Source organism: Myotis yumanensis, unplaced genomic scaffold (assembly GCF_028538775.1).
Source record: "Myotis yumanensis isolate MYYU_CA2020_CCGP unplaced genomic scaffold, mMyoYum1.0.hap1 SCAF_3, whole genome shotgun sequence".
NCBI lineage: Eukaryota > Metazoa > Chordata > Mammalia > Chiroptera > Vespertilionidae > Myotis > Myotis yumanensis.
Window position 1 is genome coordinate 71,024,387 of NW_027223754.1, and position 12,472 is coordinate 71,036,858.

At 40.9% G+C, this 12,472-nt stretch overlaps 1 protein-coding gene across 1 annotated transcript; it reads left to right on the plus strand.

Moving 5' to 3' along the window:
• Positions 1 to 462: 462 nt before the first annotated feature.
• LOC139006190 (sperm motility kinase 4A-like) lies at positions 463 to 12,231 on the plus strand. Its single transcript, XM_070408712.1, has 3 exons — positions 463 to 692; positions 10,224 to 11,455; positions 12,080 to 12,231. Exons 1-3 carry the CDS (start codon positions 463 to 465, stop codon positions 12,229 to 12,231), a joined length of 1,614 nt encoding a protein of 537 aa, XP_070264813.1.
• Positions 12,232 to 12,472: the final 241 nt, after the last annotated feature.

The window sequence follows — 12,472 nt, forward strand, 5'->3', positions numbered from 1 at the left end:
CAAAGACCAGTTCCAGTCCCCCTTCTCTGTAGTAAATTGGCTAGTCCCACACAAACAAACTTTGTCCAGACCCCATGATGATCGGTGACGAGAGACAGACAAGGGAGGAGGTGACCTGTTTTCACAGATCCTCACTCAGATGCCCGCCTGACCAAAGTTATGGAGCCACACAAAGGAGAGGAGAGGGCAGGCCCCCTCCCTTCACACTCACACACTTTCACCAGACATTCATTCAGAGTTTAAACAATCCATTCAATTCCTAACAATTTCCCAATTCCTGAGGGAGCTCTATAGCCTCCCCTAATCTCTTTGAAATGATCAATCATAATACTTAAAGAAGTAGTTTGAGTCTGTCCCATAACATCCATCCAGTGAGTCCACAAAATTAGACAGAAAACAGACAAACAGAGACACCTAAGAACAGCCTTCCGACTCCGCAGAAGCAAAACTGAAAACTGGACGATGGCTGTGTGCCAACCAGCGGGAATGACCCGCCTCATTCCAGAGGTTCAAGGGGAACCCACTCCCCTCGTGAGGGGTTTTCATGGCCCCCCAGACGGAGGATCAGAGCATCCTCCGACTCCTCCCACCCGAGGTCCACCAGTGCGTCCACCTAGACCATTTCAAGCACTACAGATTTCAGAAACGAGCTCGCACAGAAGAGAACAGACAACACACAGACACTTACCGCGGTCAGTCAGACCCTCCAGAGCAGGGTCCCTCATGGGTCTTGGGGGTCCCGGCGAGCCCCCAAATGTTATGCCCAGATTTCAAGACCCCAAAAGACACCACCAGGGGGCGCCAAGTCCGATGCAAAACATAGAGTCTTTTATTCAGGCCCAGGCTTGGTCCTCCTCTGCCTCCATTACTGGATGCGAGAGAGAGCCAGGAGTCCCAAGAGAACAAAGAATTTATAGGGCTTGGAGTCAGGGGGTGGGGGCACACTTGGACCACTATTTGGCCAATTCCCGTTGGTTGAGTGAGGGCCAGGGGCAAGTGACGCAAGGGCAGGGTGCAGTTAGGGTCTGGTTACACAAAGACAGGGGTGTGTTCAGCATACTTTCAGCCTTGAGTTTGTTTTCCCTTGCATTCCCATTGGCTGAGATAAGAGCAGGCTGAGTAACTGATACATTCTATGGCTTTTGCTGGAAGAGGAGTTAGGAACACAGCTATCAGTCCTGTTCTGTCCTTTCAATTATATCACAAAAGGATGGGTCTCAAGTCATTGAGAAAAAAACATGCTTGGTTATAGAAGATTTACATCTCAAAGTGGAAGAAAAAGGATTTACAGTCACAAATTCTCTAAAAAGAGGAGATTGTTATAACATAATAAAAGCTTGGAAAATTCCAGAACAAGCAGAATAGGGAAACTAAGATATTAAACAGCAGTGTGCAGCCATCTAGTAAATCCTAACTTCCCTAAACCAAGAACACTTAAGAGTGAGTGGTTTGCACATCTCCTTCCCAACCAGAGGGTAAATAGCTTAAATAACCCTACTCAGGGAGGCAGATGACAGACATCCAATTAGTGCTATTTGCAAACCATGCCCAAGGACAGACAAACTAAGAGAATAAATCTCATCTTGGTATATCAGAATAGAGCTGATGAATATTCCCCTCCAGGGAGCATGCCTGTGCCATTCCCTTCCCCCTCTCCCACCCTCACAGGCAGGTATCCTCATCCCCTTACCTCTAAGGGACCCCATAAGACTTGCAACTAGGGGAGCAATAAGCAGTGGCAGCTTGTCCTGAGCTGACCCCTGAACTTGTCTCTCCAAGGCCACCTTTCCTCCTTTTTCTTTGACTTCCCAGTGAGCCAAAGCAGCGCAGCCTAGGCTCTCCTGCTACTTCTATGTTCTTCCTTATTTCTTTGCTGTGGGCAATAAATTCTTGCTTGCTTTTCTACACTTGTCTCTTGATTGAAATCTTTCCTTCAAGAAGGCAGGATCTGAAGTCCCATCATCTTGCTGGTAACAAGATCAGAGTACTATAACTAAGAAGAAAATTGTCTAAGTTTATTTATTTGTTTGTTTGTTTGTTTGTTTGTTTATTTATTTATTTATTTATTTATTTATGTGTTTATTTATTGACCTCAGAGAGGAAAGGAGGGAGACAGAGAAGCATCATTGTGAGAGAGACACACCAATCAGTTGCTTCCCATGTGTCCCTGGACATGGGATCAAACCCCATACCTAGGTATGTGCCCTGACTGGGAATTGAACCCTCAACCTTTTGGTGTAGGGGATGATCCTCCAACCAACTGAGCCACACCAGCCAAGGTGAAACTTGTCTAAGATTTAATCAAGCTGAAGGTAATATTAGGCTGTCTTGGTCATTATAAATCCTGCATTTGCTATTATCACATAAAATATTGATTGAAATTAATTTATAAGAAATAGAGAAAATAGATAAAAGAAATTATTTTATTTTTCATGAGCAAAACTCCATTTTTTGGTGGAAATCTTTCCTCTTTGAAAATGCTGTAGGCATTTAGAAACTCTGGTACAATGCAAATAATTACATATGTAGAAATTATAAAGATCCAAGTCATGAAATAATATATTTTCAGAATAAAGAAATCTTTGTCTAGCATTACAACAATAAAAGTCTATTTCTGATTTAAATGGGAAAAATAAAACATTTTATGTCTTAACTACAAATCCCCATCCAATTTCCTATAACATAATTAAATTGCAGTGAAACACCTATGTATAAATAACATGCTCTCATTTTAGGATGTAAGTGCTTCACCATAATTTCCTGATCATCTATAAACATGGTTGGTAAATAATTGCTTTGCATGCAGGCTCAGATACAATTTGCATGGCTTTGGCATTGAGGCACTATCAGTCTAATGGATTCCAAATTACATTAGAACTTTAATACATTTTAACTTAAAAAAATGCTGAATTAAATGTGTCTTAGTGGGTTCAGGCTTTTCTAACAGAATACCATCGAATCAGTGGCTTATAAACAACACAAATTTATTTTTCACAGTCTGGAGGCTGAGAAGTCCAACATTCAGTGTTTGGTGCAAGCTTGCTCCATATTTCATACACAGCCATCTTTCTAGCTGTTCCCTCGTGTCATAAGGATTAGGTTTTAGGGGGATACAGACATTTGAGTGAATTTTAGGGAGGACACAGACATTCAGTCTACAGCTTTCTGACTCTGCATCCACTCCAATTCTTGTCCTTCTCACGTGCAAAATGCATTCATTCCATCCAAATAGCTTCCAAATTTTTAACTTGTTCCTCTGATCAACTCTAATCCAAGGTCTCATCTTAATACTTAAACTATAAATTGATTCTATTGTACATTATCACAATATTTTTTTTCCACTTTGACTACAGTGTGTGTTTTTATTATCTTGTAAGGATGATAATAGAATGAAAACATTTGTTAGAAAAGATTGCCTGAAATTTTTTCAAACTCCTTTTTTTTAGTTCTCTTTTTTTCTTCAAATAAAAAGTGTCAGTAACCCATGTGGGTAATTATTTAAAGTTATGAGCAACAAGAGACTTCCCAACAGTGCTATATTGACAAACCTTATCGTGAAATATAGAAAAATATATCCATGCTGATATTTCATATTTAAATTTTTATGAGGACTATCAAATTCAATGAGATCACTCCATGTAACTGAGAAAAATCATTAATAAAATTGAGATTTTATGTAAAATTCTATGAAATCAGCTTCATAACATCAACCCACTCTGCTATCAAAACAGAAAATTATAATTGAAATACTCTTAGTAAGAAACTAAATTCACTGACATGCTTGATCTTCATGAATTATTTAAAAAAGAAACAGCTTTTTATATTAATTGTAGGTGCTTAAGCATCTAAAAGGTTGAATTAGTGATAATAAACAGTAAGCTTTTATTAACAAAAGAATGTTAACACTTTATGTTTTAAAAATGAGTGACCATAAGGCTATATATAGAAATCATGAAATGTGGGCAATAACGCAAAGAATTCGAGAACTTAAATTTTACAGGGAAATAATCAGTTCTTAATTCTGTTAAGAATCTATTCAAATCACAGTTAGACATTGGCCTTTAGTAAGCAAAATTGCAATGGTATTCATCGCATATGTATATAAATGTTTCAATTCTTTGTGTATTGATGGTTTATGACAATTTAGTTTCCAAAGTTTTATTTCTTCAGGAAAGGTCAATGTTTTTTTGATTGACATTAGTTTATAAAACTCTAAATATCTTAACTCTGCTTCACAATTTCATAGCCCTCCAACTGATTCTCCTCACTATCTTTGATTCCCTGTAGCTCAACACTGTCTCATTTGGTACAGTATTCCATCCCTAGGACTGACAATAAGCAAATCATTAATTCAAAATTCAAATTTGGGATGCATTTGTGTTTTTAAATACAGAGAATAAATCAGATAATGAATATTTCACTAAGTTGTTACATTTTAAATATTTTATCTTTTTGTTTTTCCAAATTTACTCTAGTTACTTAGAAAAGATGTATATGAATTAATGTTTTTAATAGGTACTTAATATTTGAAGGAATGAAAGCAAAAGGGTTATAAAACTAAGTCAGCTGCTTTATTTTAGGTTCCAAACGAAGTGAGGTCATTTTAATCCGGTTCATGAATACTCTGCTATATTGTCTTACTGTTCTTTGGTTAAGGAACTGGAGCAAACAGAATTCTCACAGATTGACGGAAAGAGGGCCAAAGAACACCTGTAAACATACCGGACTGCATTGCAACACATCCCTGAACAGAGGGAATCTCAACTTTTATAATGAGCAGCTTACAAGCCTGTGCTTTGTTCTGGAGAGAGATATTATCTTTTCAATTCTGAAGAGCAAACACACCTGCTATTTAATATGGAGGGAGGCATTGTATCTTCAAATGCTATGATAAGCCTGCTTTCTTTTGGAGGGGGCATTATTTTCCAAAGCTGTTTGTTATACAAATACCCTTAAGAATTGTTCAGTTATATTTTATGCTCAAACATGTAAATAGCTTGGAAGTTATTTCTTCCATTATCACAAAAAGACAACAGGCTAACAAACTAAAAGTTCAACAACTCTTAAGATACATCAGATACTTGATGTTACAGGGCAAACCTACACACTAAAAACGGTAATATAGAGAATCACATCTTTGCAAGAGAATCATACCTTTCCAAGAGGAGAAGCTACTGGAGCCAGAAACTAGTAGGAAAATGTAACTGTAATTGATAACCTACTGGAGACTGAGTATAGAAAAGTTGAAGAATTAACATTTTCTGGTGTCCCAGTCTTAGGTGGACACATACATTTCATAATGTTATATCCTGGGACCCTAATAGTTTCTCATGGTAAAAATTAAAAAAAAAAAAATCTAATGCATCAGCAGGTGTAGAAAAAACCCTAAAATTTTGAATATACTCAGGGACTTTTGCCCATAATCCCTTCAAAGGGAACTACTTCACTGAAAATGGAGGAAGATAAGTACCCAACTTCGGCGTGCTTTAGCCTTTCTTTTTCACCTAAGAAGAAAACTAAAGGCTGAGAAGCACTTGTGAAGGTAACGACTCATGGACATAAGTCCCCTAAGAGACTGAGAATTAATTATAGGGTTACAGAACACTTTCCCTTCCCCACACTTTACTACCACATCAGCAAGCCTTCTGTATAATTAACAGAGAGTTACATCTGGTAGATTGCAAGGTTCGGATGCTATTTAAGAAAAAAGTTTCTAGGGAAATCTAAAGATGAGAAAAGTGAGGAAAACAAGAACACTGGAGAAAGTTGAAGTTTCAGGCACCTACAACTACAGCAAAGAGTAAGCAGAGTGAAACTAGTACCCAAATAAACATAATCTCTCATAATAAAGGTTTATTTATGTGAGTTCCTGTTACTCAATACATCATTCTGTCTTTCAACAACAACATGTTATTCGAGTTAATCATTAGAAAAATACATACCTGGCACTTTAAATATAACCTAAAAGTGCATGTACAAAAGATTCTAACAAGTCTCATGCTGAAGGAGCTTTCATTCAGCTGGAAAGACAGTATCTAGTATCGTTAAACGTAGAACCAATGTGTAGTATGATTAAAACAGTAAACACCACAAGAGGTAATATAGTTGCCATGAAACTGAAATGAACTTTAAGTGCAATATGCACAGTCATAGGAGAAAGAGGTCACAATTGTTGGGTCCTTGTTTCCTCCATTCACTGACTCACACACTTTAATTCAAGTGGTGGGGGTGGGAGGGATAGGAAAATTATTCATGTTTCTTGAATACTTATTCCTTTTAGGCTTTCTACAGATATACTTTTTAAATCCATTTTTATTGATTTTAGAGAGGAATAGAGAGAGACATAGAAACATCAATGATGAGAGAGAATCATCTATTGGCTGTCCCTTGCACGCCCCTTCCCCGGACTAAGGATTGAGCCCGCAACCCTGGCATGTGCCCAAACTGGAATTGAACAGTGACCTCCTGGTTCATAAGTCAACGCTCAGCCACTGAGCCAAACCAGCTGGACACAGATATATTTTTTTCACTTGATCTCATTTCCCCTGCACAACTATATATATTCAATGATATCATATCTATTTTATAGATAAGGAAATGGAAGCAAGATTTAGTCATTTACCTGCAAAGAGAGCACTATAAGTAAGTGATCAAGTTGGACTCAAACCCAAGTCTGTCTCAAACCCTGCCCTTAACCAGACCACACTCCTCCCTGAAAACTTTTGGTGAGAATAGAAGAAGATACTAAACATATCATGAGAATAATCAACAGGTTGCCAGGTTAGACATGAACATAGATGCTGCCTGATCAGTATCACAGTAAGTAAATGGTACATCTTATTTCGTTTCTACAGAACCTGCAGGATTTTGATGACGTTTTTAAAAGTAGGGGACTCTGAGACAATTTACAGAACCGGTAGCTGGATGCAAAGATGTGCCCATTTGTAGACCTTGTAATGAGCGCCCTTTTACATCCCACACCTGTCTATTTGCTTTGTGCTTCTATAACTGACTGAAAATAAATGAGTATTTCCATTTGTTTGGACTCATCCTTTAAAGCGCACCTTCCCTTGAAGAAAAAGATTTGTTTTCTTAGCATGTGTAGTGTAACATGCTTTGCACTTAGTGGTTGTTCAATAAATATTTGATGTTGGCTGAGTAGATAAAAGTGATGGTCCCTTGAGTTGCCTTCTTTCAAGTCAAAACCATTGGACTCTTTCCAATCAAACAGAACACAAAGGTGTTCCATCACCAAAAGCCACTTAATTTGAAATTCCAAACATTTTTTGGTAGCACCTTAGTCTCTGTCTAGGATGCCTTGCTCAGAGTCGCTTAGCGGTTCAACTGTTTTCTGTCATGTTACAATATTCAACACGATATTATCAAAGTGATCAATCAGAGGGACGTTTTACAAGTCAGTCCCTAGGGTCTTTGCATTCCACCTTTTCAGTCAGCATAGAGTGATAGGCATCTGTTAAGATAACTAGTTCAAAAGCTGAGAAAACTTTGGCACAAAAGGAGAAAATATGAGCTAAGGCACTCAGGGGCCAATGAGTAGAATGGCCCCACGGCATTCACACAGTTCATGTATGAGGAGACAAGAAGAAATCCTAAGTCCTAAGGGTGGATGTGGGCAACCTCTCCTGCGGCTCCATGCGTGGTACTCATCTAACCAGAACCTTGGCTGAGGTATAGGAAGCACCCAGTAATGAGCTGGTGTGGGCTCATGGACACATGCAGGACTGGACCTGGAAAGAACGCAACCTTGCATGGCCTCTGAGCAGCAAGAAGGGGCCCTGCCACCTCCTGAGGAAGAAGAGATTTTGGAGGTAAAGCAGGTAAAGAAAATCCCAGGAGATATGATGAACAGAAAAGAGCATCGAGGTCTGAAGCAGCAGTTCCTAGGACTTGTCTGGATCCATTGAAATGGTTAAGAGACTCAGTCCTCATTCAGGAAGAGCCAGGCACAGTAAAGCAAAAAATCCTTCTTACTCCCGAGAACAAGTAGTAAAATTACTAATTGCCCACCTCCATCCCACAGTAAGAAAACTACAAGGTCAAGATAAACATAAAAAGCTATATGCTCGCTTGGGAACAATCGCAAGCTTACAAGTGATAGGGTGCTAGTACATTGAAAAAGGTGACTGAGCGTGGCTTTTCCCTGGACAGTTTTACATCAACTGTATTTTTAAAAAAATCTATTTTATTGATTTCAGAGAGGAAGGGAGAGGGAGATAGAACATCAATGATGAGTGAGAATTATTGATTGGCTATCCCTTGCATGCCCCCTACTGGGGACCAACCCAAAACCCAGACATGTGCCTGACCTGGAATCAAACTGTGACCTCCTAGTTCATAGGTCGATGCTCAACCAATGAGCCACGCTGGTCAGACACATTACAAGTCTTATCTTTGAGTCTGTATTTACCTTGCTGAAAGAGATCATTATGCTAAGAAAATATTCTATTGGTATTATTTCTTAAGTAACTATTAAGACCATTCTTATAAATGGATATAACTAACTCATAGACTGGCAGCTTCTTTTGAAATTTTCCCTGTCCTCCTTTCTGAGCTTGTTCTAATCTCTGATGAGATGTCCCCATCTGGGTCCCAATCAGCTCAACATCAGAGACTGTCATGCTTAGGAGCTCAGTGTCACTGATGTAGGTAAAAATCACAATCTAAAAGTTCACAGGCTCCCTCTAAAGATTCCCTATACACAGAGCTGAGATTTTAGGAGGGAAATGTTAAAGGAAAGTAATTACTAGAATAATAAGTTACACATGTGGTTAAAACACCCGATGTACTCAAAGTAGTTAGTTTGAAACTTAATATGCCAGAGGCTTCCCCTAAATGTCCTCAAGCCTGCCTGGTCCCTCTTTGCCTCCAGAAAGGGTAGAATTTGCCCCACCATATTTTGTACCTCAGAGAAATTCTTTCATCCAGCTATTTCAGTGTATTTATAAATGCAAATGAATAAGCCTCAGCATCACTTCTGTCCAAGGAAATGGTTCATTTAAGTAACACGGGGATTTATGTAAATGGCCTATTCAGGGTCACCAGAGAAGTCCTTTGTGTCATCTGGAAAAGGATATTCAAGTTGTAAAAATACCTGTAGCTGGATCCAAATTTATTGCATCCTTAGCAAGTACCATTGGAGGAACACACCATCTCCTTTCATCTTTACAACAAGGCTCCAACAGTGGCCTTTCCTCAGCCTCCCTGAGTACATATATATCTGGAAACCAAAACTTCAGCCCTCCTCTGTTCTATCTTCTCTGCCCCAAGAGCTGAGTTTTTTAAGATCTTTTTATGAATCACTTTGATTAAATAAGTAGTTGGCCATATTTTCTTTTGTTCTCCCAAACTCTTCTGTTAATCCAGTGAAAAAATATTGATTAAATACTTGTTTTATTGCCACTCACTGTGCTAGATACAGGAAACCCTCCAGTCATGCTCCTCCCTTCATGGGAAGGACTGTCGGTAAACAAGAATCAGCCACACTGTGGTCAGTGCTATGAAGACGACAAACCTGACCAGCTGGGTGAGGAAGGTAGAAATAGATGGATCAGGGACATCTTCTCTAAGCAGGTGACATTTGAACTGAGGCCTAGAGCATGAGAATCAGTCAGACTTTTCCTTCGTGTGTGTTTGTGCACGTGCATCTTACAGATTTTCATTTCTAATAAAGTAAATAGCAATATTTAAATCCTACATAAACAAACAGCCCTTTGTGGGTTGTCTTTTTGTTTTTCCCAGAGTATAAGGGTCATGAGACCAAAAACTTAGAAAATCACTGTAGCTTATCCCCAGCCGTGTTTGGTCCGTTTCCTGAATGACCTCATAAGGCACCATTGTGATGAAAATTGCAAACCACATCCCAGCTGTCATTGGTCCATTTTTTGCTCTGACCTCACAAGGTGCCATTGTGAGGGAATTGCAAACCACACCCCAGCCATCATCGGTCCATTTCATGTTCTGACCTCATAAGGCACCACTGTGATGAAATTGCAAACCACTCCTATATAAGACCCTGAGCAAGCAGAGGTTTTAGTCCGTTATAGCCCAGGAAGCTTATTTTCGGTGACCTGGTGGACTTGGTTTCCTTACCTTGTTTTGGCCATTTTCTTTTTATAATTTTGTCTGTTTGTCTTGTTTTGTTACTTTTTGTGTTATTTGGAAGGTGCCATGTTTGATATCTGTGCATGCCTTTCCCCCTACAGGGGACACTATATTGGAGATTATCTCCTCCTGAACACCATCCAAAAGGGACCATCTTCTGAGGTGCGATTGGCTCAGCACATAGTGACCGGGGCACACGTGATTGTAAAGGCGATTAGACGGAAGGGCATCCCTCGATTTTACCAAGAAGTCCATTGTTTTAAAAAGGTAAACCATCCTAATATTGCCAAACTGTTTGAGGTGCTCGTCACCGAGGACAAATTTTTTCTAGTTATGGAGAACATCCAAGGAGACAGTTTACTTGAGCACTTGCAGGACAACGGCACCATGAGCGAGGGAGAAGCCCGCACCATGTTCCGTCAGGTAGTATCGGCGGTCCAATACTGCCACCGAAAAAACATCATCCACAGAGACCTAACACCAGGCAATATTCTAATAGATAATGATATGACGATTAAATTAATAGACTTTGGGTACAGTAAGCAAGTGAAAGATCATATGCTGTCCACCTTCTGTGGCTCCATAGGCTATGCGGCCCCAGAAATGTTGCAGGGTTGTACCTATGATGGCCGAAAGTCCGACGTGTGGAGTTTGGGGGTATTATTATACCGTATGCTGACAGGGGTGACACCGTTTGAGGGGGACAACATTACGAAGGTGAAGAGGCAGATAATAAGTGGAGATTACCAGGTACCATCCATATTATCAAAGAAGGCTCAAAAACTTCTCAGAAAATTGCTCACTGTCGACCCTAGCAAAAGACCAACCATGGAAGCCGTGATGAAAGACCGTTGGCTGAATAAGGGCCACAAGAAGATCATGAAGCCGTACAAGGAGCCTCCCAAGGGTAGGGTGGACCCAGAAATAGTAAGAGCGATGAATCACTTTGGCTGTAGGAGGGAATCCATCCAGGATTCATTAGGACACAGAAAATTTGACAGTTTAATGGGCACATATCTTATTCTCACTACAATGAAAACGAAGATGCCAGGCCGCCACATCAAGGTAAAGCCCTTCCGTATCACTTTCACCAGTAGCTCCAGTACCACATGCTCGAGCCAAGAGGTTGGTCAGCCACTTAATAGAAAGACCAAAAAGCATTCCATCCCCCCAAACTGCCAGAGGTTTAGGGTGCCTGCCAAACCCATCATAGAATTCAAAGGCGCCTCTTCCTCACAATCCACCACCGATAACTCCAGCACAAGTACATACCAGGTCAATACAATTGAGATCGGTGCCAGCAGCAAGAGCAGCAGCAGCACCACCAGCAGCAGTGAGGGAGCTGCCCATAAAAGCTCCCCGGCCTGGAGGGAGGTGGCCAGGAGGGCCTTCCAGTTTCTTTTAAGGTGCCTTTCCTGTGGGTCATCCCCCAAAGAGGAACATCACGAAAAAACTAACACCAAACCAATATGACTTTCTTTAAGTCATATTGTGGACGGTCAAGCGGACCACAGTCATCTGGAAGGTGAGTAGCTCCAGGAAGGCAGGTCAGTGGTATGGGAGATGAACCAGAGGTTGGAGGCAAACAGCTGAGGGTTGTGCTGGGCTGCATATCTGGCACTTCGGCCAGATGGGGTGCGCTGTGCTGTCTGTTCCTAAAACATAGATAGGAAGGTACTGACAACAGGCCAGGCCTTGAGATGTGGTCTCATGGTCCCTTCCCAGCATGTTGTACTCTCTGTTCCTAGAACACATAGATAGGAAGGTACTGATACTGTACTGTGTTGGGAACTAAGGTTTTGTAACTTTGTGGTTTTTGCAAATAAAACACTGTAACTCCTGCAGTCGGCGCTGCATTTCAGCCCTTGCTTCAGCAGGGTGCTGGGACTGTAGTCACGGGCCAGCTTAATAAAGGCTCCTAAATCTTGATCTGAGTCCCTGGTGGTCGTCTCTGCAGGTCACCCCATTACATTTGGAGGCTCCTGTGAGATCGACTCAGGCCGAGTTGCTGCTGGACACCCCGGACACCCAGGCGAGGACACTCCAGTCCCTGTCCGAGGTCCCAGGGAGGCTGAGTGTTTTCCTCCCAAAACTGCAATCCAGAAATGACAAGCCATCAGGACCTCCAGCGGGGAGGTAAGAATCTGGTATCTGTCTGTGGAATGTTACCTTTAGAACTCAAAAGAGGGCTGGACGCAGCGGAACCTCAGATGCAGCGGAACAAAGGTGTCTGGGGGTCCTGGTCTGGGCAACCTTAGGTTGCATTTGTCTGGTTGGTTTTGTCTTTGTTCTTTGTTTGTGGGAGCGCATCTGTGGAAGCCGTAGCAAGCTTCGGGCTCCAGGTGCGTGG

Bases quoted from the DNA above. Each gene is read 5' to 3' on its own strand.
- LOC139006190 (XM_070408712.1), top strand. From the start codon at position 463: ATGGCTGTGTGCCAACCAGCGGGAATGACCCGCCTCATTCCAGAGGTT. The intron at 693-10,223 runs GTCAGTCAGACC...TTCCCCCTACAG, and splicing joins ACACACAGACACTTACCGCG to GGGACACTATATTGGAGATT. The intron at 11,456-12,079 runs GTGAGGGAGCTG...TCGTCTCTGCAG, and splicing joins CAGCAGCACCACCAGCAGCA to GTCACCCCATTACATTTGGA.